At 49.9% G+C, this 26629-nt stretch overlaps 2 protein-coding genes and 3 long non-coding RNA genes across 9 annotated transcripts; 3 read left to right on the forward strand and 2 right to left on the reverse strand.

Moving 5' to 3' along the window:
- Positions 1 to 6558: 6558 nt before the first annotated feature.
- Smim11a (small integral membrane protein 11A) lies at positions 6559 to 16566 on the reverse strand. Of its 2 annotated transcripts, none has more exons than XM_005073807.4 (4): positions 16436 to 16566; positions 12441 to 12546; positions 8502 to 8670; positions 6559 to 6744 (listed from the first exon to the last, which is right to left on the reverse strand). In XM_005073807.4, the coding sequence occupies exons 2-3, from the start codon at positions 12450 to 12452 to the stop codon at positions 8515 to 8517; spliced, it is 168 nt and encodes a 55-aa protein (XP_005073864.1). In that variant the 5' UTR covers positions 12453 to 12546; positions 16436 to 16566; the 3' UTR covers positions 6559 to 6744; positions 8502 to 8514. The 2 variants fall into 2 exon arrangements, with proteins under 2 accessions (XP_005073864.1, XP_021085103.1); XM_021229444.2 differs by lacking the exon at positions 16436 to 16566 and adding an exon at positions 16283 to 16301.
- LOC121141889 lies at positions 8629 to 12053 on the forward strand. The gene is made up of 2 exons (XR_005878818.1): positions 8629 to 8714; positions 11842 to 12053. It is a non-coding gene; the product is annotated as an uncharacterized LOC121141889 (long non-coding RNA).
- On the forward strand, positions 14780 to 15596 carry LOC110341600. Its single transcript, XR_002383569.2, has 2 exons — positions 14780 to 15007; positions 15202 to 15596. It is a non-coding gene; the product is annotated as an uncharacterized LOC110341600 (long non-coding RNA).
- Positions 16567 to 16723: 157 nt separating the features above from the next.
- LOC121141888 lies at positions 16724 to 17113 on the forward strand. Its single transcript, XR_005878817.1, has 2 exons — positions 16724 to 16928; positions 17080 to 17113. It is a non-coding gene; the product is annotated as an uncharacterized LOC121141888 (long non-coding RNA).
- Positions 17114 to 19752: 2639 nt separating this feature from the next.
- Positions 19753 to 25744, reverse strand: Kcne2 (potassium voltage-gated channel subfamily E regulatory subunit 2). Of its 4 annotated transcripts, XM_040750459.1 has the most exons (4): positions 25701 to 25740; positions 24822 to 24982; positions 24522 to 24609; positions 19753 to 21494 (listed from the first exon to the last, which is right to left on the reverse strand). In XM_040750459.1, the coding sequence occupies exons 3-4, from the start codon at positions 24543 to 24545 to the stop codon at positions 21111 to 21113; spliced, it is 408 nt and encodes a 135-aa protein (XP_040606393.1). In that variant the 5' UTR covers positions 24546 to 24609; positions 24822 to 24982; positions 25701 to 25740; the 3' UTR covers positions 19753 to 21110. The 4 variants fall into 4 exon arrangements, with proteins under 4 accessions (XP_040606393.1, XP_040606394.1, XP_012971617.1 ...); XM_040750460.1 differs by lacking the exons at positions 24522 to 24609; positions 24822 to 24982 and having other exon boundaries at positions 25701 to 25744; XM_013116163.3 differs by lacking the exons at positions 24522 to 24609; positions 25701 to 25740 and having other exon boundaries at positions 24822 to 25557.
- Between the last annotated feature and the right edge of the window lie 885 nt (positions 25745 to 26629).

A 26629-nucleotide genomic window follows, 5' to 3' on the forward strand; every position in this document is an offset into this window, starting at 1 on the left:
GGCTGATCCTAGTCTCACTAGGTGCCCTCCCCACTTGCCCATTTCTTTCCTCAATCCACACTCGCCCCTCAGGAATGGACTGGACAGGCAGCTGGACCCAACCAGTGATGCCCACAACATCACTACATGGGTCTAACAAGCAGAGGGGATTATTGGAGGCGGTACTTTGAGGGCTACACCCTGTCCTGCCCCCAGTCCTTCCTTGCTGAGGCAGCCATTTCTGCAAGCTCCTGCCACCAATGACAGCTGTCCTATCGTGTCCTACCAGGACCATGTCCCACTTGGACTATACCTGAGTCCACGTGAGTCCTCCTTTATAGTCCCTCCACCAGGCATTTTGTCCCCATGTGAGAAAAGTAAGCAACATAATATGCAAATAGAATCTTTCTTTGCCTATTGGCTCTAGAGACCTAACCCAGTTGGACAGTCACACGAGCAGTACATACTTCGTCTGTGTGTGAAATTTTCTTTTGGCACACGGGAAGCTCTTCTTTCCATATTCAGCTTTGCCGGGCTCAGACAACCGCCGTGTCCAGGACAATGACCATTGGGCTCATTCACAAACAGAGGCACGGCTGGGTTGGTGACTGACACCTAGGCACATACACCACCAGTGACGCGATGATGAGAAACCAGAATCCAAGTCTTCCTGCCGGGAAGCCCCTGTGTCCGTCTCTCCGTGGCCCCACACTGGCCTTAGGTTGGGCCAGGAACCCACAGAGATGTCAGCAGACTGTCAGGAGCATCCCCCCCCCCCTGCCAGCAAAGTAAGAAGTGCCAAGGGGGCTGTCCAGGGCACACAGTGGCCCTCAGGCACCAGGACCCAGGGTGCTAGCTGTGTTGGGAACACAAAGGTCTGTGTATCCACAGACCACAAGGGAAACCGGGAATATACTAATTGCACAGGGCAGTCTCTTCAATGGAGGAGACAGCGTACCTGCATTCCACCCAGAAAGCTGGGAGTGGAGGCCACTAACACCCTGGTGACCTCACCCAAACCTCCCAGGATGTTTACCCCAGACTCTCCCCTCCCCAGACCTTTATCTTTAGCTCCCAGTAGGGAGAGCCTTCCCTTAGGGGGACGTCACTGGCACTTTATAGCCTGCTGACCTCTGCGCTATTTCTGTCAGGGGTGACACCAGATCCTAGGCCCTTACGTATAGAACCTGCTGTCATGGCCACAGGTACTTTGCAAAAGAGTCTCCGTGCAGTCACACCTTGAACTTCATTGTGCACCTGGAATGGGAACACTTGTTGCCTGGCAACCTTTCCCCAAATTCTATTATGTTTGAACATGCTGGCACGAAACCTGGCATCAGACTCCCAAAGTCTGGTCCAGGTGAGGCCAGGCTGAACTGCATTTTCATTCTCACTTCTTTGCAGACACTTTCCCTGCCTGCCATGACACCTGCATGACACCTGCCTGACATCACACCTGCATGACATGACACCTGCCATGGCACCTGCATGACACCTGTATGACACCTGCATGATGACACCTTCATGACTCCTGTATGGCACCTGTATGACACCTGCCTGACTCCTGCATGGACTCCGCCCGCACCTCCATTGTCTTAGCCTCAAAGTTATCTCACAGTCCAAAATGGCGGTGGGCAGGCCATTCATTACATCCCAGCAGGCAAGGGGGAAAGGAGGACACCGCTCATCCCATCTCCTTCACTTACTGTTTGCAGTGCTAGGGGTGGAGCCCAGAGCCCCGAGCACGCCAGGCCAGAGCTTCACCGTTGAGCTACATTGGCAGCCCATCTCATGCACACTTGTGTGAGCACATGCGTGAATGTGGTGTGCGTGAGCACACACGTGTATCTGCAGGTGCACACACACCTGCACATGCCCGGAGGGAGGACACTGGATGACTTGTTCCATCCCTCCTTGCCTGCTCCGCTGAGGTAGGGTCTTTCACTGAAACTAGAACTGAGGCAGCCAGAGAGTCTGAGCCATTACCCCCCCCCGGAGCCCCTGGCTATGCTTGGCTTTTTATGTGCGTGACGAGGATTTGAACTAGGGTTCTCAAGTGCAGCAAGCACTCTTACAGGTCAGCTCTTCAGCACTTATGTCAGCCTTTAAGGAAATAAATTCTCTTGTGTGAGTGTGTGCGCATGTGAGTGTGTGCATGTGTGTGTGAGTGTGAGTATACACGTGTGTGAGTGTGTGCATGTGTGTGAGTGTGTGTGTGCATGTGTGTGTGAGTGTGTGTGTTTTATCTACATTGATGTGCATGTACCATGTGAGTGTCTGGTATGCACAGAGGCAGGAGCGCATTGATCCCCTGGGTCTGGTCTCACAGATTGTCGCAAGCTGCCACGAGGGTGCTGGGAATGGAGTCAGAGTCCTCAGAAAGAGCAGCCCCCGAAACAGCTCGCCAGTCCCCCATCTCATCCCTTCAAGTGAGCAGCTCAAGGAGTTCTAATGTGGGCAAACGTCATTGGTCAGGCTTGGCCACAGGGAAGCCGGGAAACGAGTCTTTAAGTTGGTGGCACTGTGGCTATGTAAAACTCAGGACTGGGGATTGGAGAGACAGCTCAGCAGTTAAGAGCACTGGCTGCTCCTCCAGAGGTCCTGAGTTCAATTCCCAGCACTCGTGTGGCAGTTCGCAACTGTCTTTAATGGAATCTGACTCATCTGGTATAGACATACATACAGACAAAACTCCCATAGAGACAAAACATACATAAAAAATAAAATAAACCTTTAAAAACAATTTAGGATTATCAGCCAGGCAATGGTGGTATGTGTATAGTTTTCCTTGCCAGTTGCCTGGGCCCTGCTGCGTCGTCTGAGCCCCCAAATAAGTCACAGGAGGCTGTATTAATTATAAAGCTGTTGGCCGTTTGCTTGTTTCTTGCTGGATATCTCTGACGTAAGTATTTAACCCATAATTGTTAATCTAAATTCTTCTCTTACTGGAGAAAAGGGTCCGGACCTCTTACTCCTCTGGCTGCCTACATGGTGTCTCCCTCTGCCTCTCTTTCCCAGAATCCTCCTTGACTCCTAGTCCCACCTATCTTGCTTCCCTATTGGTCAACAGTGCTTTATTAAACAAGCAATAAGGGAAACAGATTTACAGAATGACACCTCCCATCAGGTACACACCTTTAATTCCAGTACTTGGAAGGCAGAGGCAGGCGAATCTCTGAGTTTGAGGCCTGCCTGGTCTACAGAGCAAGTTCCAGGACAGTCTAGGCTACACAAAGAAACCCTGTCTTGAGAGAAACAAATCAAACACAAAACCTCAGGATTACGTTGAGGGAGAAGGGGAGAAGATGGGTTGGGGTAGGCAGTTATGGTCTTGGCCCAACTCCCTGCTCCCTTTCTTTTATGTTATCAGTTACACACTTATCAGGTTTCAGTTACACACTTATCAGGTTTCAGTTACACACTTATCAAGTTTCAGTTACACACTTATCAGGTTTCAGTTACACACTTACCAGGTTTCAGTTACACACTTATCAGGTTTCAGTTACACACTTATCAGATTCAGTTACACACTTATCAGATTCAGTGCCTTCTCTGTGCTTGACAGTGGGTCAGGGTTCCCATGAAAAGCAGGGCTGCACGCTCTAGGAAGTCTGGATTTGGTGGTGGAGCAGCCCCAAGGCTCAGCAAGGCGAGAGTTTGGGAATGACAGCTGGGAGGCGGGGCCTGGGCTGGGCATCAGGAAGAGAGCCAGAGGAGGAGGGGGAGATTGCTAAGGGAGGAGCTCCAGGCAGAGGCACATGCGTGTACTAGCGTACAGCCCACCCAGTGTTAAAAAGACGGGAGGCCAGGTTTAGGATTAAGCTCCTGGCTTTGGTCCACACAGGTCAGAACAAAGGCCATGAGTGTGCTACAGTAGAAATATGGATGGATATGCTTATAGCGTTCCATGTGTCAGAATTTATTGACAAACAATAAACCCAGAAGCTATGTCAGATATTTAATTAGCTGCAATGTGCCAAGTACTCCAATTTCCCTTGGTGGCTGGCCATTGGAAACCGCATTCATTCCAACCTTAATAGTTAATATTAGCTCTCAGATCACAAAATAATTATATCTCTCTATATGTCCGGGTAACAGAATGGCAATAAAGGGGTTTAAAGAGGCCTCTCTAAAGGAAGAGACTACAGACCCTGGAGATTAGGAGAAGAATTTTCAAGCCATAGGCTTCCCACCTCTCTTCTCTAGGTCGTGAAGCCATGTGAACCTGGTTAGTTCCAGACTTCTTCCACAGTTAGAGCCACGAGCAAGCTCTCATAAAGAGGCTGGTCTCTGTCACGGCAGGAGACAGCCTGACCCACCTCGATCATTTACACATTTCTGGAAGCAGAGAGTGGGCTCCCCACAGTCTGAATACCTCCCGTCACTCTATCCTGAAGCTTGGCACTAATCCCGTGCTGAGCGAAACTCTGGAACACCACCACAATTAAGCCAGGGTGAGGCGGCACCGTGAAGGCTGGGCACACGGACATCCGTGTTGTTGAGCATCCGTTTCCTTCCATGGAACTTGAGCACAGGCGGGGCTCCATCTCTGCCTCCTAAATCAGAGGGTGTGAAGCTACTTAACCACTTTTTTCTAAGGTCACCCTAAGGGACAGACGTCACCACATGGGTACATGATGTGGAGCCGTGGGCCACTGACTGCTCTGTGTGACATGGGGATCAGTGTTCCCTGGCCTGGTCGACTTGTTTCTCTTGCCTTTTCCTCCACCAACAGCCTCCCCTCCTCGTTGCTTCTCTTGGCCAGCTTAGCCAAGAAGGCAGCTCAGGGATGCATGAGAGGTTAACAGGGATCTGCGCGGGGAACACCAAGGATGTCTCACAGGGAGAACCGGGTTTCCCTTAGCGTTCTTTGTGAGTCTTAGAGCCACCCCAGGGGTGGCTGCCTATTTTCTAACTGTGCCTTCTCCGTTGTGGCCCAGCTGCTGGCTGAGGTCCCAACAGGGCTTCTAGCTGTGGGCTGCACCATCGAGTCTGCCTACTAACTTCCAGCTACGGCTTCCAAAGCAACTGCTTAAATATAGCTATGGATCCCCAGGCTTCATTTGCAAATGCAGTAAGATCAACATGGGCAGTGAGTGACTGATCATCACCCCCTAGTGGCAAAAGAGTGCAGAGGGGTGTGGGGGGGGAGGAGAGGGTAAAGGAAAACAACAGAAACTATACTGTTCACAGGAAAGTAATGGGTGTGGTCAGTGGTGAAGCCCAAGCCTGGGTCATCATCTACGGGATGTTCCAAAAAGGCAGCCAGGGGTTCTGCGAAGACCAAAGGTAAGCTTTAAATCCCAACACCCAGGAAGCTGAATTTCAAATAAATACCTGCTGGTCAGGCAGACGTGGACTCTCTGGTGAAAGCCAGGAACCTCTGTGTGGATGGCTGGGAGAGAGAGGTGGTGTCCAGGGCCCCGGATCAGGTCAGGCATCCTGGGAGCTGGTTACGTCCCTATTCTGCAAAGTGAGTAGCTGACAGGGGCTTGGAATGGAGTGGGTCCACCTGGCAGCCTGCAGGGAGGCATGACTGAGGCATGTACATGGCTGTGAGCTCCATCTAGGCACAGCCACAGAACCGAAAACCTTGAACTCTGCTCATCCCTGCCCTGGGATAGTCCAGGCCAGAGTGGGGTCAGTCAGGGAAGAGGTGGCGGCTCGCTCCCAGGCAAAGGCTGGAGTGGCTCCCACAGTGTGGGCCGGGGAGTCTCAGGGAACGTACTCCTTTGCCTGTTTTGACATCTGCCCCTGTGAACCGAGGGTCATCCGATACTTAGAATTCTTTCCTGGCTTCTACAGTGGCTAGCTAGGATCAGCAGCAATCACAGTACAAGTTTAAAAAAATACACAATTCCCTTCCTGTCCATGTTCTATCCTGTTGGGCCAGAGTGGCAGAATGCCACGCATTCCTGCAAACTTTCTATGTGGCCATTGTCAGTGACAGCCAGCACTTTTCAGCACACCAGGGCTGGTTTCTGCTTCCTCACCCTCCATCCGGACACTTGGGTGCCTTGAGGTGAGAGAACTAAGCCATGAGATCTCAGTCTGTTAGGCGCTGTGTGAAGGAGCTCACCGTTGTCTCCTCTCAGATGTGAGAGCATCAGGCTGGTCAAGAAGTCACTATGCAGCACAGGCTAGCCCCTAACTGTTGGCACTCATCCTACTTTAGCCTCTCAATTCTAGGCTTACAGGTGTGAGCCACCACGCCTCCATGAGGTAGCTCTTTCTAGACTGAGCTACTGTGATATTACGTGGCTCTCACACTGCTATCCCTCACCATAGAAACCTTCTCAGATGCACAGGGTCCAGCTCTCAGGACCTGTCACAGACAAGCACACAATTTCTCTGATGGAACACACAGTCACCATGGAAACAAGTTGATGGTGGTGAGTGGGGACCGGCTGGCTGAGGCATCTACTGATGCTGCCATTGCTGGGGACCATCCCCCAAGATTTTCTATCACAGCTCCACAACCAGTGTGTGCCAGGGAAAAGAAGGGTTGAGTCCTCTCATAACGTGTGGTGGGGAGAGGAAGAGAGAGGGAGGAAGAGAACGCATACAGCCTTTTTTAGAAACGTATTTTATTTCAGTAACAAAATACTGGTTCTTCTAAAAACGTAAAAAAAAAAATTCACGCTGTTAATCATTTAAGTTAAAGGTCTCAGCTGGAAGTGTATCCCCTGGCATCCGGTAGTCGCTAGATCTTTCTTCCCTCTTCTCAGCTGGAGTCCACCCAAACAGACATTTAAATAGAAAAATCTGGAAAGGAAGGGAGACCACAGCAATGAAGGAGGTGCTGGATACAGCAGCAGTGCTTTGCATGGTCGGCATCAATGCGTGAGCATTCCGACTCCGGGGGAGGCCACTCGTCCTGACCTGCTAATCAGAACATCTGGGCAACATGGCTTTCTTTCTCTCTGAAGATTCTTGTCTTTAGAGCAGGCTCTGGACAAGCGGCTAGCCTGAGACATTTCCCCGATCCGTTCTACCTGACAAGCCGCTAGCCTGAGAGAGGCCATCTACTGGTCAGTTCTACACGGAGGTGGGCACACCGTGCTTTGGCACTGGCTCAACGGAAAAGTGGGGTGTGACAGGCTCTGATGTCACAGCTGATCTTTTCCATCCTCTCAGTTAACTGGAATCATGGCTCTGCCTGCAACATAAATCCAACCAACGTTTCAACTAACGCTGTCTGCCTTCAGCATTTTAGATTGCTCATCACCCCCTCTCCTCCAACTAGCACTGAGGACAAGCACCTCCTGGTTAGTTTTGCATTTCTGTCAATAAGACACTTTCTGAATGGCAAAGTCTGCAACCCCCCCCCCCAGGCCTCTTGAGTGGTGACAGGCTTAGGAGTCCAGGGGCAGGACTGTAGTGCTCCTCTAGTCTCATTTGTAGAGTTGGGAGATGACACAGATTGTGAGAGCTCAGTTCTCAGCTCTGCTCGCCACTGTTCTTCCCATCTGATTTACCTCAAAGAGTTGTCAGGAAATGTGTAGTGAAATGCCCAGCCCCAAGTCACCCCTCGGTGCCCCAATCTCCCCTGCTTCACTCCCAACAGCCTGGGGGGACACGCCTACTTTCAGAAGCATGGTGTCGGGTGGGCAGTGCTGTGAAGCCGGTTCCCACAGCGACCCTGAGCTGAGCAGACTAAGAATCCCCTGGTGGGTTTTCAAAGAACGACTGTCCAGATTGAACCAGGGACATCGTGCCCTTCCTGAGGTGGGAGCCTGGGAAGCTGTTTTCTCAACAAGCAACACAGCATCCATGCAGCCATATAGGAAATTCTGCTCTGAAGCTGGATTCTGGAACTGTAATCTAGAATCTAGAATCCCTGCACACCATATATGAATTCTGAGAGGCCCAGAGTCCAGCTTGCTAAGTGCGTGAGAGCCAACCATCATGGTATATCTCTGAGAAGGCCTTAAGAACGGCCTCCAGGAGCCTTGAGTCCTGAGACACCCTAGCCCGCTCCAGAGCCCCCCCACCCCATCCCAAGCACACTGAGGCACCAGCTACAGCAGTGCACAGGCCCATGCTGGGGAGGAGCTGTTAGGAACACTGGGGCTGAGGACTGGAGAGGGGGGCAAATGAGGTTTGGCCAGATTGTGGACAGACTGGGAAGGGATTATTCGCCACCAGGGGGGTCAGACCTCATCCCGAGGATTCCTAGGACCTGTGAGTCTCCATCTGCCCCTCTGCCAGGCATCTCTGCAGATTCATGCATCATTGTTTGCAGTATTTAGTACCTGGGCTTCTCAGAGCCAAGTCTGCAGCTGGTAAGTCACACACACATACACACACACACACACACACACACACACACACGCAGCCATTAAGCAGCACAACAAGCTTGGAACAGAGGACTGATGCTCTGTGAATGAATGGTCAGTGGGGGGGGTAGAGGGTCAGTTGGACTCTGCGCCCCTCAGACGGACGATGCAGAGATCTCAGGACACCACACCCTTGTTGGGCACTGTAGCCCTCTGGATGGTTTCATTTACAAAGGTCAGTACCTCTGACGTTTCTTCAGTTCTCTTTCTTCTCTGATCGCTGCTTCTTCTCGGCTTGCAGTTTGGCTTCCAGACTTTTCCTTTGGTACATTTTCACTCCGGCAAAGGCCAGGCAGAGGATCAGAGTTTTTGCTGCCAATATATACAGCAGCAGGGGCACGTGTTCAAGAACCTCAAGGGAGAAAAGACACATGCTGAATCCTCTGGAAGTCACTGGTGAGTCTCAGACTCCTTCACTCTGCAAATGTTACTGATCAACTACAATGTTTCAAACAGAAGCTAGCTTGGGTTTCAGTGGTGGCTTAGTTAGTTTAGCTACAATGTTTCTAACAGAGGCTAGGGGCTGGTATCACACTGGTGGCTTAGTTTAGCTACAATGTTTCTAACAGAGACTAGGTGCTTGGGTCACACTGGTGGCTTAGTTAGCTTAGCTACAATGTTTCAAACAGAGGCTAGGCGCTTGGGTCACACTGGTATCCTAGTTAGCTTGACTGACAACTTCATACAACCTGCAGTCGTCTGAGAGGAAAGCCTAGATTGGAGGAGTTGCCTAACCAGACTAGCCTGTGTTCACGTCTGTGGGGATTGTCTTGATTATTAACTGATGATGGAGGGTTCACTGTGGGTGGTACCATCCTGTGGTAGGCAGTCCTGGGCTGGAAAGCTAGTCTAAGGGGCCAGACTGAACCATTCTCCCACTCCTGATTCTGATTTATCCACAACTACGTCCTCTAATTGTATCTAGATCCTTTGACTCACCCTCAGTTGTGGATTTTACATGTAGCAGATGGAGCACCAGTTGCTGTATTTGGGAAAGTCCCTGTACCCTAAGAACTTTCTGTGTTGTCTCCTTTCGACTACACTCCAGCCCCATGAGGGGACAGACAGCTCTGACTGAGTATATGAGAAATTAACTATGAGGAGGTCCCTAAGAGGTGAGGAGTTGGACGCTAACCCCACTGTTCTGAGACCTGACTATTGTCACCCTTTAGTTCCTGTAACACACACCAAACCCTCCTACCAGAATCAGTCTTACAATTAAGCCAAGCAAATCAGCAACAACTAAACCAGATTCAATACCTTAGAAACTATTTAACCATTAGGTATGGCTACTTAACGACCTCTGAGGAAGGTTGTCTTGTGATAGAATACTATATGAATACCATGGGCAGGGAGAAGATAAATATTGAAAGTGCTTTATTTAAAGTCAGGCAGTGGTGGTGCACACCTTTAATCCCAGCACTCGGGAGGCAGAGGCAGGCAGACCTCTGTGAGTTCAAGACCAGCCTGACCTACAAGAGCTAGTTCCAGGACAACTTCCAAAGCCACAGAGAAACCCTGTCTCAAACCTGCCCCCCCAAAGGAAAATGCTTAATTTAACTGGAACAGTAACTATGTCCACTTCAAACCACTAAGACACCTAAGAGTAGGTACAATGGAGGATCATGAAGATGACAGTACAAAGGACACTGACCCTGCTAACAGGAAGGGCTTAGGCTATTGACGTGCCTGTCACATAGTTGCTCCTGAGCTCTATTGGCTAATTTCCCTCACTTCCCATAAACCTCTTAGCATCTTTCCTGAAGGCTTACATTCCAAGGGTGAAGGCTCGACTCCACGTTCACAAACTTGCTGTCAGTGAATGTATGGTGTTGCCACATAAACTTCCTTCAGTTCACCAGGCTGTTCTAGGCTGGCTGAAATTGATTCAACCTGAACAAGATTGTCTTTAAGGATATACCCTGGCAGTCCTACTAAGATGGAGCCTGTGTCACAGCCCATGCTTCTCTATGACACAAGCAAAAAGCAGGAAATAAACTGAAGAGGAAATACAAGTAATGGACACAGGCTAAGTGGTCTCATTATTTACTTGTTTTTTATAGGCTAAGCAGCCTCCACCTTAGCTAGAGGGTTTCAGGCATTCAAATGAACCTTGTCCTTTTCCTCTGAGGATGCTGCTGCCCACAGCCAGCCAAATGCAGCCAGCCAGCAGGCTACCCTCAACCACTGCCCCCACAACGGAATCTTTTGCATTTATTTCCAATCAGTTCAACTCATCTTTAGTGCTCCCATGGGTAATTTATGACTTTTTTAAAAAAGGTGGTTTCCATGAAAACTGAGTTGAAAGCTCTGAGACTCACATGTGGCTAGGAAAAACAAAACAAAACAAAAAACAATGCTCTTGGCAAAACAACTGTAAGAGATTATGAAAGAGGACCATGAAACTTCGAAGATTGCTTATTTGCTTTGTTTTGTTTTCTGAGAGGGTTTTTCTGTGTAGTCCTGGCTATCCTGCAACTTGCTTTGTGGACCAGGCTGACCTCGAACTAACAGAGATCTGCCTGCCTTTGCCTCCTGAGTGCTGGGACTAAAGGCGTGTGCCACCACCAACCTATGAAAATGCAAAGTTTTGTACAGGTTGTTTTGTGAGGTCATAAGCCACTGTCTTCACCATGCCAGGCTTGTGTATCAGTTATGAACGGACAGGCATCTGGAAGCTGCAGTCTGACAATTAGGACAGCATGGTCATATGCCAATGGGGCGGGCCTCTTCCGGGATGTGCTACAAACTTCTGGTACCCTCACACAGCAGAAAGGGGGTCTGTTTTATAAGGACACTCACTGTTTTAGCTACTTGTCTGTTGCTGTGACAAACTCCCTGATGAGAGCAAACTAAGGAAGGGTTTATTGTGGCTCACAGTTCCAGGACACAGTTCATCATGGTGAGGGAGGCAGACAGCAGGGGCCTGAGGGGGCTGGCCACACTGTAGCCATAATCAGGAAGAGGGGCCTGAGGGAGCTGGCCACACTGTAGCCATAATCAATCAGGAAGCAGAGAACAATGAATGCTTGTAGTCAGCTCAAGTTCAGGACCCAGTCCAGGGAATGGTGGTGCCTGGGATGGAGCACTCTTCCCACCACAATGGAACTACTCGAGATAATCCCACAGGCAGGCTAGAGGCCTGTCTCCCAAGCTGACAACTGATTTCGGCCACCACAGGCGCTAGCCCACTCACGAGGGTTCCACCCTGACAACATGGTCACCCCCCACAGGCTCCACCTCGTCACCCTGACCTCAGAAATGCAACATACATGTTTGAGAGGCAGGGACATTCACCGTGACATCTACATTAGAGACGCAAAATTGTGAAATGCTGAGTGAGGCTCTACAGGCCTGGTTTTTGGAAGAAAAGTGAGATAGGTTAGAGGATTCGCACTCAAAGACGGGCGAGCATTCCTCCAGAGGTCTGGGGAACAAACGCAAAGTTACAGGTTTTAACTCGTAACAATAATGTGATTACATTTTGTTTACTTTATTAATAAAGATGCTTCGCTCCCACCAGGCTCCAAACCCGTGGAGACAGACAGCCCTGGCTAAACTCAGTAAGCCACGAAACAAGACGACGACTTGGGTATGACAAACAGGCCTGGAAGGAGGGAAGGGACTGGATAAGAAAGAGATAAGAGAGCGGGTCCATTCATACCTGCACGAAATCGCTGACGGACAGATGTAACTAAAAATGTTACTGTTAATATTTTTCTTTACAATCCTGAACACTATGGTTTGTATCATGTGTTAAAGGCTTGTTCCCTGGAGCTGTGCAACTGTGAACCCTCGGGGAGAGCCTAGGGGGAGGCCTCCGGGTCACTGGCAGTGTTCCTGCAGAGGGGAGGGGCTGTGTGACTCTGGTCTCTTCCCTCACCCTGCTTACTGGTCCCAGGAGTTACCTGCTTCTATTCTCTGCCCATGCCATCTGTCACCCCCACCTGCATGGCTGGGACTTCCAGACCCCATGAGCTATAAAAAACAAACAAACAAAAAAAAACAACACCAAAAACCCAGCTATTCAACTCAGGTGTCCCACTGGTGTGACTGACATGCATGTAAAGACAAAAACCAGACCAAGAAAAAACAAAGTATAGATTTTAAAACTAGTCTCACCTTCCAGTTCATGGTCACCCAGCGGTGAGCTCACTTCTGACCAATGCGACCCGTAGACACAGGCATGAGCGGCAGCTGGAAGGCCAGGTCCAAGGAGCTGGGCGTTCTGACCCGGGGGAAGGAGAGAGAGAGAGAGAAACAGGTCAATGCAGAGCAGACTACAACAGGGAACCCGTCTTTGACAGAGACAAGCATGTTAGCAGAGAGCAAGCGAGCGGACGTGACCTAGAGCTCCCCCTGGTGGCTCTCCACGATCCCTGCGCCGAGACATCAGTCCCAAGGATTCCTCTGTGCACCTAACACCCACACTCACAAATGCCCCCTCCCACCTCCTGACTCAAGTTCAAGCTAGTTTAGGGACGAAAGTCCTTCTGAGTGTTGTCTGCGCTCATCCCGGCTTTAGAAAAATTATGGGGGGGGGGAGCTGGGAGGTGGTGGCTCACGCCTTTAATCCCAGCACTCAGGAGGCAGAGGAAGGCGGATCTCTGTGAGTTCGAGGCCAGCCTGGTCTACAAAGCTACACAGAGAAACCCTGTCTTGAACCTGCCCCCCAAATATCATCTGGATATCTGGAGGGAAAGAATAAAAGAGAGCAAAGAACTGTCCCGAAGAACAGCTAACTTGCACATGAAAGCCCTTCTAAAGAGAAAGAGAGACCTAGAGCAAGTGATGGGCACAGCCCTGTGTCTGTTATCCTAGGATATGACACCTGCCTCACAGCCAGAGCACTTGAGATCCGACCAAGAGCCCGAGCACAGTGTCAACCAGATGGCCCCTACTATTTCTGTAGCATGGGTATTGACAGCTGGCTCTACTGTGCCCGTCTGTGCTTAGACGAATTAAGTCAACTGGTGTATAATGTCACAGCCTTCACTTTAAAGGGGGAAGAGATGAGGTTTAAGGGATGCACACAGGCTCTTCTGCGTGTGACTGGAATCTGAACCCATCTGGTACCGGAGGTCTCTGTCCCAGACTGGTGTCTTAAGGTCCTTGGCGACTTATTAAAGAGTTCACAGGTAGAGAAGTGATGACAAATTTTACCCAGACACATAAATGTAGTATAGGCCAGATAATGGAACAAGAGGCCATGGACTATTTGAGCTGCAGTGGACAAGAGCAACTGATCACCGTCCATGGCTTCCTTTTGTGGTTGCAGGAGGCGTGGGAGCTGATGGCTGCGGGTGTTCTTTTGGTTCTAATTGATAAGCTTGGGCTGTGTAAGCTTTTGCTCACACCCTTTCCCATGATGCATTTGTACACGCTCCCAATTAGGCACAGCCAAAAGAGGACAAATAGGGATTTCCCCCCCATAAATGTTCTTTTTGAGGTAATAGTTTGCTTTACTGGGCATGTACCCCAAACCAGCATGTGCTGGATCTGGCCACGTTCCCTAGTTTCAGGATATGTTTGGTCACCAAGCAGGAGTTACTGAGGGCTGCTAGGGAGCTACATTTTGGAATGTCCATAGCCTCTGTTTAAAGAGGTGTGCCTGCAGATCCATGGGGGGGGGTATCCCAGCTAGTTTTATTGGGAAAGCAGTGTGCGTAGCTCCAGGCAAGTGGGCTCCTAGGGTCCTCTCTCCTTGCCTACCACACATTCAGTTAGTCAGATCCCAGAGCTCTAACCTCAGCAAACCACTGGGACACAGGCAGAGAGCTTCAAAACCACGGGGCAGGGGTACCTGTATTCACGTGAACTTACAACCAGAATCAGAAAAGCAACAGGAAAATGTCACAGGCCTTCCCAACCGGCTTCCTTTCTTGGGTAAACCTCATGGGAGATGGTTCAGAAAAAAAATTTTTCCAATTACCCATGCATTTGCCTCTAAGCTGTAGCAGAGTCTGACCTACGATGAAAGCATAGGCTCTCTGCATGTTCCAACCTGCTGCCGGAATTTATACTTTGAATCTCTGGGAATTTTAGGGATTAGCCATGCTGCATATTAAAACAAAATATTTAAGTTCTTTTCCACTTCGTTTTCATAATTCTTTCTTAATTGAGTTGTATACATATATAGTCAGTGATTTAACTGTCTCCCCACAAGTTACCTACTTGAACTGATATGCATGGGCTTAGGCCCAAGAAGCTTACGAGAGTAAATAAATGAAAATAATCCCCAGGAGTCTGGAAGTCTGGCAAACATATTACATTTAGGAGCAATGTGACCTTGGGTCAGGTACTTGGCCTCTCAAAGCCTCCTTCACCAGTAAATTCTTCAGAAGTTGGGCGGTCATCACTAAGAGCAAGGAGTAACACCCAGAAAACACTAAATCAATGTCAAGTACTGCTGTTTTGACAATCTCTCTGCTCTGCTAATAGTCTGCCAGGAACAAGCCACACCAGGGCAGGTTGCGGGCAGCACAGGCCAGCCAGGTGTGGTATAAAGAATAAGCCCAAGGAGAAGGTGGGCAGGGCTCGACGCCAGGTGGCACTAACAGCTGGGCATATGGCTGGGAAAGCTGTTAACCTCCTGAGCCTCTTAACTTGTGGTATTGTGGTCCAAAGAGTGAGTCTCCCACTCTGGAATTGATGTCACAGAATCGATGGTACACAGGTATGGTTAAAAGGTAAGGAAACAGAGGATTGGCATGGCTCAGCCTCTCTCTCTCTCTCTCTCTCTCTCTCTCTCTCTCTCTCTCTCTCTCTCTCTCTCTCTCTCTCTCCCTCCCCCTCTCCCTCCAGGAGGTCACATGTGCAGACCTGATGCGCACACAGCTCTAGGTTCAACTCCAAGTAACTCATGGCATGCCTCTGGTCCTAGGGTTTGGAGGTGGACGTGGTTCTCCCCGTCTCAGACACAGGGGACGCTGCCAAAGGAGAAGGGGGAAGAGGAGAGGAGGAAAGGAAGGAGGAAGAGGCAGCAGAAAGAGGAAATCTGTAATAGTCCATTGGGCTGGGCGAATAGAAGAGGGCAAACGACCCAGATCGGCCCTGCTCGTTTTCACCGTCTGCTTTAAACTACATGCGCCGAAGCAGACATTTCCACGGCAGCTTGCAAACCTTCTGCAAACGAGACAACCAAGAAAGCTAAATGTAACAGCGAGGAGTCTGCTCTGACATCAGAAACAAGAGGCACCTGGCCTAGGAGGGATGAAATGAAACCACCAAGGTCGGGGCAGCTGGAGGGCATGAAAATAAATGAAACACTGGCGCCCACACCGGTCTAGCTTAACCCTCAACAATTACAAGATGGTTTAGGGAAAACTGCTAGTAGTTTTGATCTTGATCGAAAATACCCTTTCTCCCCTTTGCCAGTTTTTCCCCTCTCCTAGGAACAAAAAAGGTTTGCACTCATTTTGATCAGGTTCAATTAAAACAACGCGGGCAATACATCGCTCGCCCATGAGCTCCGTTAGCTTCTTGGCAGGCCTAGGAAGTCAAGGGTGCGCCTCTCTGAGCGCACAGCCCTCTCACTTCAGCCGCTCTCACCCGAGCAGCTCCGGGAACTCTCTGGAGCTGTTACCACGCCCAGTCTAACCCTAACCCCTTTCACGTTAATTCCTCACCCACATTTACAGCTAACGTGCGGGTAGGTTCAGGGTGCCGGTGACCCCCTGGGCCTCACCTAGCCCGCTAAGCGCACAGGCATCAGGAAATCTAGATCACCCGTCTGGGCAGCCCAAACTCTCTCAGTACTTAGGGGATCCTCCGAGAAACCAGAGCCAGGGCGCCGCTCTCCACTGGCTGGATCTGCACACCTCCTTTGCAAGCTGGATCCAATGCACCACAGGATCTAGCGGGGCCTTGCTATTCCAGTCGGGCCCCCATCCCAACACACGCGAGCGACGTGCAACCCTCTATCCACTCACTAAGGGGCGAAATAGAGGGCCCAGAGTTACCACCTCTCGCTCCCTTCGACTCCAGAGCGGGGCGACCAGAATATTAGGGTTCCCGTGCGCTGTGTGGCTGGGCCAGCAAGTGTCATGCGGGGAGAAGCACAAACACGGGGTGGCCGAGGGTCCCCCAGCGCCCCAAAGCGTCAATCACACACTTACAACTCAACGCGGGCGGGCGAGCCTCCTGGCCGGGTGCTGACAAACCACGACTCCCACAATCCCGCCGGGAAAACTACGAGTCCCGAAATGCACCGCTCCGCACGCTTGCGCCGTCCAGAAGGTCACCGCCTGGTGCGCAGGCGCAGTGGGTCAAGGCACCTGCGTCTCCCAGCACTGGCGCCAGGGCGGCCCGTGAGCCGTCCTGGGTGATTGAGGCTATTGCAGAAGTCCAGATCGGACCGCAAGGGTGGCCCACCCCCAGACTTAGCATTCCTCCACGGGGACAGCACGGATGCTCCGTCCTGTGGGGTAACCGAAGGACGCCCCTGCCTTAGGTTCCCAGAGAGGCTCGCACAGCACCGCCCTGGCTGGGCGAGGCTGTGGAGAGGGAAAGTGCTCGCCCGAGCCCCCCACCTCAACCCCTCCTTTCCCGTGGAGGGGGAGGCCGATGCTCGGTGCTAGCCCTGGATGTCCTGCAAATTGCAGCGGAAGGGTGGGTATCTGAGCCCAAGAAATCTGGCTTCAGATCTCAGGGTGTCTACCTTTGTGGAGATGAAGCAGACCGCGTCAGCATGCAGAGGCGAAAGCAGACTTGGTTGTGCCTACAAGGGAAGTTTTTTGTTTTGTTTTGTTTTGTTTTTCAGAGAAAGTAGCAAATAAAGCTTTGCTGTAAGCGTATCGAGTCTATTGTCTAATTTAAATCTATGAGGCCTGTAAAGGACACACTATGATTATAACCGTTCCCCAAAGGACGAAATGGAGTACAGAGAATGATTTGTTCGGAGGTAAGCCAGCACGTGGCAGAGCTAGGGCTCTGTTGTGAAAGCAGAGTCAGGTCAGCCCGCTCCCTGGGAGATAGCTTCGAATCTGCTGTCCTGAACCAGCAGGCTAAGCAGAAGGAACTCTTAAAGGGAATGGATTTAAAAACAAACAAACGAAACTAAACAAAACAAACAAAAAACCATCAAGATGTTTGAATGGGCATTTTCATTTGAAAAGCCTCGCTTTGGTGGAAGTTGACACTGGAGGGGGAGGCTGGGGTAAATGGATTGACAACTGGACACCCATGCTGGGTGTGTTAGCTGCCTGCACTGTCACAAAAGCCACGTAGGGAAGGGGGAGGGTGGTCTAGGCTGACCAGAGAGTGCACTGCGGGTAAGCACAGAGTGACGGAGGTGTGTGCTCTCTTGGTCTTCTCCTTTTTTGTTCCATCCGGGATCTCAGGCCAGGGAACCGCACCACCCATTCAGAGTATGTGTCCCTTCCACCCCCATTTAACCCAATCTACATAATTCCCCACAGACATGCCCCAAGGCTTGTCTCAATCCTGTCAAGTTGAGCATGTTTACTACAGGAAGATGTAGCATTTCCTCCAAATATTATCGACTGACTAAAATCCACGTCATAGCTATACTTTACAGTGTTGATGATAAAATATGCTTAATAACGAAATCCTCGATTTAGCCACCAATATATTTTCCCAGGTGACAGATAAACCAAGTGGAAATTTATGAACAGTGGAGGAGGGAGGGGGGAATTCTGTGCTCTAAAGGAGAAAAATTCCCCATATGTGACTCGGACAGACCTGAATGGTCCATAATCAGTGGAGTCTTAATGTTTGCATTTCAAAGATATATTTCTAGATGCTGGAGTCTTAATGCTTGCATTTCAAAGAGGTACTTCTAGATGCTGAAAGAATTACTCTTGCAGGATTTCAATGTTTGCATTTTTTTAGATTTATTATGTATACATTGCTTTGCCTGCTTGTACATCTGCATACCAGTAGAGGACACCAGATCTCATTTTAGATGGTTGTGAGCCACCATGTGGTTCCTGGGAATTGAACTCAGGACCTCTGGAAGAGCAGCCAGTGCTCTTAACCTCTGAGCCATCTCTCCAGCCCCAGGGTCTGCATTTCTAAGATGATGGAAGACTCATTACTCCAAGGGAAAGAGAGAGGATTTGTAGCTGGATGCTTTCTCAGTTGCACCAAGAGAACCCCGTAGCCTCTCTGCCTGCTGTGGCTGGATTGTGCGGTCAGTTCCCCTGGCTGTGGTTCATTTTTCTCAGGCAGGTACTTTAAGGGGCTGGGATAATTCCAAGGACTCACCTTTGAGCTGTTAGGAAAAAAACTTTAGGCTATGAAGGTTGATGACATAATTTATATCAAGAGTATGCAGTTTTTAGTGGCCAAGGTTGGGGCCTCATCAGGAGGAAGGTTCAGAGGGCCTTGACTGGAGTCTGATAAAAAGAAAAGCCTGTTGCCAGGATAGAAACCCTGGCTAGACAAATCCCCAGGCTGGGATCTCTGGGTCAAGTCATCCAGAATGGCCCTGTTAGCATGCATCAGAATTATGGCTTCTGGTCTGAGGAAGGAGGCCACTCCTGATAGATCTGCTCTTGGACTGTGAATGCCTCTCTCTAAGACAATTTAGTCCCTCTGGTTGCTAAATGCAAGATGTCGTAGGAAGCAGCTACTCTCTGGAGACAAACCTTGTAGTTGGTTTTATGGTTTCTGGTCGTCAGAATTCATCTTAAAACTGGGCCCAGCATGTTGAGATGTGGGGGCATTTGAGAGGTGGCCCTGCCTGAAGGAATGCATGGCCTCTTGTGGAGGGAGTTTTACTCCCCGGACTGGATTGACACCAGGGCGCGCATCGTTATAATGAGGTTATGTCTGGTGTGTGATCTCCTCGGCACATACCAGCTGGCTCTTCCTCTTCCTGCCACAAATTAAAGCAGTGGGAGGTTTCACTAGGGGCCTAGCAGATGCTGGTGTCCCTGCTCCCAGGCTTCCCAGACGCCAGAACCATGAACTCAAATAACCCTCTACGAATCACCCAATCAGGTCGTCCCTTGTGGCAGCAGAAATGGGCGTCTTTGATTCTTGTCTCGAAACCTCACTCACAATTGCGGTGCCCTGGCCATGGCAGAGGGAAGATTGCAGCGTATGAAGCACATGATGCTAAGGGCCAACCTGCCCCTCGTTTGCTCCCCGCTTCCTGCTTTCAGCATCATGGCTCTGCTCTTGCCGTGTCCACTTCCTGTCCACCTGTGTTAAGACTCCTCGAGGTCCAGTGCCCAGCTGATTGCCTCCCCGGTGTGTGAGCTCCTGCAGCTTAAGGGATCTCAGTCCCCTCTTGTCTCCCCCCTCCTCCCCCCCTCCCTGTCCCAGGCCGGTAACCCAAGCAGATAATCGCCACGTGGTTGAGTTAATGAAGGAAATGTCTAACCTCGATAGATTGTCATTTTCTCACGTGTACGTGAAGGATTCAGGTGACCCCCAAGGTGATCTTCATCTCTGGCATGCTGTACTCTGTGGTACAAAATATTCATTTTATTTTTTTTAATGATAGGTTCCATTGTATGCAAGCATGTGACATGGTATTTTGAAGCACATGCACATTATGGAATGATTAACATACAGCATCTCGTGTAGGTAAGGACACTTGACATCCACGCATCTGGTTTCGTTTACTTGTTTGTTGTTTCGAGACAGGGTTTCTCTGTGTAGTTCTGGCTGTCCTGGAACTCTCTCTGCAGACCAGGCTGGCCTTGAACTCACAGAGATCTGCCTGCCTCTGCCTCTGGAGTGATGGATTGAGGGTGTGCACCACAGTGCCCTCCACTTAGCAGTTTTTAAGAAGGAAAAGCGTTGTTACTGACCTTACAGTACAATGGGTCTCGAATGGCTTTGAACCTCAGCTAGCTCCTTCCGCCTCAGCCCCCAACGGGTGGGGTTATGGGTGTGCTTCCCTAGGTCCCTTTAAAGGTTTGTAACCTTTGACCAATATCTCTCCACTCCCTACCCCCCACATACACACATTTAGGAAGAAATGCCACATTTTTGTTTGTTTGTTTTTCTTTTTTTTTTGAAATGCCAAATTTTTAAAAATTATTTTTCTGGCCTGGAATCCAATTTTTTTTAACTTTGTTTAATTAATTTGATTGTATGTGTATTGGTGTTTTGCCTTCATGTATGTCTGGGTGAGGTCCTCTGGAAGAGCCATATTTCTTAATGAGAACTTTGAAAGTGTCTTTAAAAAATTGAAAACACGCTTTGGTTGCATTGGGTAGCTCTTGAATATTTGAGGCCTCTGGTGTGGATTATTTGTTCTTTTAGTGTATGCTCTGTCCAGATGTCCAAAACAGTTAAATACCACGAGAGCCATAAATGCAAAATAACCCAGCCTCTGTCCTTTCATCACCGAGGACTCCATGCCCATGCATCAGTAAGTAAATGCTAACCTATCAGCTCGACAAGTCCATAATAGATTTAAACCTTGGATTCTGAATGACACGTTTGACTTATTTGTAAATTGAATTTGCTACATTCAGACTAATATTTAATATGAGAAAGAAGGTAGAAGGATTTGTAAATCTCTGCTTTCGATCCCCACCGCCCCTGCCCAGGCCCTCTTGGCTCGGTTCCCATGATTGAAATTGATTTAAATGACATTTACATCGCATAGCAAGTAGAAAAAAGAGATCTTCAACGCAAAGTGTCACCCCAATGGGCTCATGTAAGGCACTGAGATAGAAATGTCACCTGTGTCACCTGGCCAGCTAGGCCATCGCCGAGAAAATTTCCAGCTCAGGGAGACACTAGCTTCCTACTGACCTGCTAGGTGACAGAGGCACCCCTTCATAGCCAGACACACCCTTGTCTTACTTATCAGGGTGACGCCGCGAACCCTGTGGCCCCCATGTTCTCGTGGATGGTGGCCTTGGACTCTTCCAGATGCAGGATCTGACTTTTGTACTTCTCCTGCCAGTCCTCCACAATGTACTGGTGGTAGGGGTCCTGGGAATGCTCCCGCCGCTTGGATTTCACCGTGCTCACCAGGATGGCCACCACGATGAAGGAGAACATGCCAATCATCACCATGAGGTAGAGGATGACGTAGTAGAAGTTCTCGGCGTCAACTTTGGCCTGAAGCGCCTGCTCTTGGGCTGTGGTGTTCTTCCTCCAGGTGTCCATGTAAGTGATAAAGATCTTTCTGAAGACATCCTCCAGTGTCTGTGTGAAATTGGCCAGTGTAGCCATGTCTCTCCCTTGCTGTGGTTAAATGATGGGACAGGTTAGGAAGGCTAAGGCCCCTTCTCCATTCAGCTACCTTCAGGGAGGTAGATGTCAAGAGGTTGGTTGTGACTAGCAGACAGATTTTACACACCACACACACAGACACACACACACACACACACACACACACACACACACGAAAAAGGTGTTTTAGACAGTGATGCCAAGACACAGCTGAACATTCTTCAGCCCTCAAATCCATCTCTCCTCTTCGTCCCCACTGCCTCTGCCCAGCCACCACCGTCTCTCAGAAACACTGTGTGGTCCTCCGTGAAACACCTCTTTAGGCTGCCTGTGACCCCCTCTCTCTCTGCGCAAGGATGCTCTCTTCATAAGAAGGGAGCTAGGGCGATGCCATCACCTTACATGGCAGGATGTTTGGCCTTCCTTGACGTCCTGAAAATAACTTCCTAATTCCTTACCACGGCTTACCTGGCCCGGCCTGAGTGCCCACTGACCCCCTCCGCACTGAACCCTTACAGCACAAGGCTGAGGTGCGGCCAGCTAGTCCCACCTGCTGTCTTCCCTCTGAGCTGTTCTTGCTGGAGGCATTTCACTAGCCTGACTACCTAGAGTACTAAGCTCGCTCTCCTGCCCGCACACTTTGTGTGAGCTGCCTGAACAAGTGTCAGTACTCTCCGTCACCCACAGGTGGCGCCAGGGTTCCTCATCAGGAGATCACCCCAGACTTCCGGGCATTCTCCCACGGGACACATCTTCCCAAATTGCCCTCACCGAGAAACCTGTCCCCAACACATGCCTTTCATCTGATTAAAAAAAAAAAGGATATACTTATTTTAATTTTATGTGTGTGGGTGTTTTGCCTGCATGTATGAATACGCACCATGTTCATGCTTGGTGCCTAAGAAGGTCAGAAGAAGGTGTTGGGCCCCTTGGACTGGGAGTTACAGACCCTTGTGAGCCACACCTGTGCGTGCTGGGAACTGAATTCCATTCTTCTTCAAGAGCAAATTCCTCCTAACCGCTACGCCATAGCTCCGCCCCCACCTGACATTTTAACTTCTGTCCTTCAAAGGTCTCTAAGATCTCTCTCTCTCTCTCCTTTTCCCCACCACTCAAAGCCTGGTAGCTTAAAAAGGGAAGTCAGCAAACAGATAAGATTGCTTCCAGGAGGCGTGGCAGGGATGTGCACTACCACCTAAAACAGAGTTTGCTGGGACAGTCCAGCCAAAATTATTTTTCTCCCGTAAGGTTTATGTATGCACACAGGAAGCTCTAAGTTCAGTTTCAGGGGACTCCTTGGCTCCCCACAGCCTAAGAATCTCTTCCACGGGTACCCTGAGGTACCTTAGCGGTGCGTTCCACCGGAGCCACTCAGGCCTGCTTCCTGGTGCGGGCCCAGCTGCCAGCCCGGGAGAGCCCGAGAGAGGCCTGCAACGCCCACTGTTTGCTCGGCTCTCCGCTGCTAAGCAGGTCACGGGTGCTTTTTGTTCAGACTTAATCACAGGCTTGAAAGGGCCTCCGAGGATTAAATAAATGCTTGGGTGCTGACCTCTGTCCAGCCCGAGCAAGCAGGATCTGAGAGGGTTGCCGTTTTCCATACTGAGGCATGGGGTGCGGCTCGGCTGGGAAGCGCGGCGTTTCACGGCCGTGGAAAGATGCGCCGCGTGAAAGTTGGTAGGGGTCGTGGTAAAACATATTCAGAGGGTGCACGAGGGAAGTGGAGAAGAGAGTATTGGAGGCAGAAGGACCCAAGCATGGGGTGGGGGTCAGCGAGACGGGAGAGGAGCTGCAAGGGAGAACGAGCCGAAGCACCCACTAATCTTCCGCAGCAAAGGACGAGCTGGGGAGAGGCTCTGCGGGTAAAATGCCGAGCAGCCTGAGGACCCGAGTCTGGGTCCCCAGAACACACGCAAAACTGCACACACACAGAGGCGCTTGCCTGCGAATGTAATCCCTGCACTCCTGGGGTGAGGCGGGAGGTGGACACAAGAGGATCTTGGGAAACTAACCAACGGGCCGGTTTGCCTGGAGAACGCAGCAGCAGACCCGAGACGTCGTTACAAAGCAGAAGGTGAGGACTGACTGCTCCCTGAGGTTGCCCTCCGACGTGCACATGTGTGCCGTGGTCTGCCTGGGTCTGCCGTCACACACGCACATGCATGGACACAGGCGCACATAAACACACACACACACACACATTAAACATAAATTTAAAATTTTAAAACGTGCAAAAATTTTAAACTCTGTAAAGGACAAATAACAAGTGAATGTTAAAAAATGATAACGGGTTAATTTAAATTTTGATTCCTAGAGTAACCACTGACTTGACAGACAGCCACCGTATTTGGCACACATGCTCCCCCTTATAAATCCCAAGGGAAGCACTGTACTTTAGAAATACCCAGAGAACGGTTGTGCACAATCATCTGAACTGTAAGAAATTGCCTGAGGGTTATGTAGGTCAGCGTCACGTGGTTCCACCTAGGGGGAAGCGTATCTCCACTAAACGGTTCTCACTGAGTCTCAGAACAGGATGGGTGGCCGGAGAACAGACACCAGCTTGCTCTTTGGTGGGGGCGCTACTACAGCCTAGCACTTAGAGGTCTGCCTCTAAAATCAGGGCTCTCAACGTGGCCATCGTGCCTGGGCTAGAACCCAGTGACCCCGGCCAGTGCCGGGTACTCAGCCTGTCCTAGTCCATGTTCCCACCTCCTGCGGCTGGTTGGCTGGCCCAACTGCACAAGGGACAAAGGACTGAGACCAGGGCTTGAGCTTTCGTGTGTCCATTGGTTGTCTCTGGGCCACCGAGCGATCCCCTGGTTCCAACTGCTCCTGCCACAAATATGCAAGGTGACCCACCCCTGCCACAAATATGCAAGGTGACCCGCCAAGGACAACTGGACACTGTGAGGAGAGCCGTGTGCGTTTGACCCTGGTGACCGAAGCGTTCTCTGCTCAAAATACAATGGATCACCACCGTTATCGGAGCCTACAGCAGTCAGCCGAGTCTAGTATTTTTATGGGAGAAGATAGGGTTACCTGCATTTGGCTTGAATCCTTCATTTGTAAAGAGCACTTTCAACATTTTCAGCTGAAGGCAATCACTGGAGAAAGGAGCAAGGGAAGGCTAGGAAGGAAGGGGAGGAGAGATAAAGGGGAGGAAGGCAGGCATGATTGAGACATGCCCAGGGTGTGCGTGCGTGCGTGCGTGCGTGTGTGCGTGTGTGTGTGTGTGTGTGTGTGTGTGTAATATTCAGTTCTCTGAAAAAGGAAAAAAGTTCTATAATTCTTTTTTTTCGAAAAAGAATGTATAAACAAAGAATGTATAATAAAACTTACCCACAGCGTGTGAGCAATGTAAGAGGCCTCCAGAAAGCCAGGCTCTGCCCTTCTTGCTGGCTGGCGTTAGCTCTTCAGGACCGTACATAAACCTTGGCAGACTGGGCACTCTCTGCTTGAGACCCAGCAAGCCCTTGCCGACTGGAGTCTGCAATCCTGGGCTTTTACAAATCCAAATGTTTAATCTTATGTGGAAAGTTAAATACTGGCTGGCAGCTGGGAATTAACCCCGATGCCTTGATAGGGGTGGGGCGTGGAGTTGCCTGTGTGGAGCCTGGCTGTGGGCTCAGGTTCCCCCTTTGTGACTACTCTGGGAGCTTTTCCTTGGGAAATGCGGTCTCCTGCTCACCCCAGTTAGGCACCAATGACAGACAAAAGTAATGATGCCATCCAAATCCATCTCGGTGACCAATGAGTTTGTTAGTTACTAACGGGAGTATGAACGGAGGCTGCTTACGAAGTGTTGGTACCCTGCCTGCCCGCCATGGCTACACACTGTATGTGCTTGAGTCCCTCCTGAGATCTGAGTCACACACAGCCCGGAGGGGAGGGACACACAACAGAGTGAGTAGATAAAATCTCAGGTGAGGTCTACTGACCACCCCTCCCCCATTCCTAGAAGGGAAAGTCTGTGGGTGCCAACAGGGTCTCTCAGAGGTAATCACATATATTCTGACTTAGATGGTGTAGAGAGAAGCCTTTTTCTTGCTGCCGCTTGGTCTTTCCCCACCAGTCGCCTGGGCTCTGCCGCGTTGTAGTCCCCAAATAACACACAAGACGCTGTATTAATTATGAAGCTGTTGGCCTTGCTTGTTTCTTACTGGCTAGCTCTGACTTAAGTATTTATCCCATAATTGTCAATCTAAGTATTTCTCTTACCAGAGAAGTTTCCGAGCTTCTTATCCCTATGGCGGTTACATCTTGATTCTCTGTGTTTCTCCTTCCCGGAGTACTCCTTGACTCCTAGTCCCTCCTATCTTGCTTCCCTATTGGCCAACAGTGCTTTATTGACATATACACAGAACTTCCCCATCAAGATGGTAATGACCATCATGCTTGGAACATTCCACAACAGTGACCCAGGATATTCTCCTGCATCAATTAACAATAAAGACTGTCTCTCACAGACATACTCATGGGACAATTTGATCTGGGCAATTCTTTAAGCAAGACTCTGTTCCTAGATAATTCTAGGTTGTGAGAAGTTGGCATTCAAAGTGTACCGGGGCTCAGGAGGGGGGATCTTCAAGAGCGCTGGGAGTTCCTGAGACAGATCATATGTATCCCCATGTGCTAGGAGCCTCTCCAAGGATTGATTGTACTAACTTCATTCACCATGTTACAGCCCAGTACACAACGAACTATGAGTGACAGCTAAGGAACCCAGTTACAGAGCTGGAAAGAACAGGATGACCCAAATGTGTGCCTAGACTTGAATCTAATTTGAAAAGGACCAACCAAAAATCACTTCAGGGCTGTACAGCTGGTTGTGACTGTGTGACACAAGTGTGGCTAGGTAAAAAATAATAATAATAACATAAAATACAAAAGGCTAACTTTGCTTTACAGATGGATTTTTCCAGCTATGCGGTTCTCCAAAGGACGTGCTTGGGGGCCTACTGGGTGTTAGAGGATGGTAACAGTTCATATGTACTAGGTGTAGGTATATCTCTGTAATTCTTCACCAGACTCCCAGGATACCATCTGTCCCTATTCCTTCCCTGCATAAGACAAGGCAAACCCAAGCACAAAGTGTAGAGCAGTTTGATGGTAGACCAGTTGGCCTACGGGCACCACCACAGCAATAG

Source organism: Mesocricetus auratus, unplaced genomic scaffold (genome assembly GCF_017639785.1).
Source record: "Mesocricetus auratus isolate SY011 unplaced genomic scaffold, BCM_Maur_2.0 Super-Scaffold_100008, whole genome shotgun sequence".
Classification (NCBI taxonomy): Eukaryota; Metazoa; Chordata; class Mammalia; order Rodentia; family Cricetidae; genus Mesocricetus; species Mesocricetus auratus.

Bases quoted from the DNA above. Each gene is read 5' to 3' on its own strand.
- Kcne2 (XM_040750459.1), bottom strand. From the start codon at position 24,545: ATGAAGGATTCAAGCCAAATGCAG. The intron at 21,495-24,521 runs GTAACCCTATCT...ATTTAACCACAG, and splicing joins AGGATTCAAGCCAAATGCAG to CAAGGGAGAGACATGGCTAC.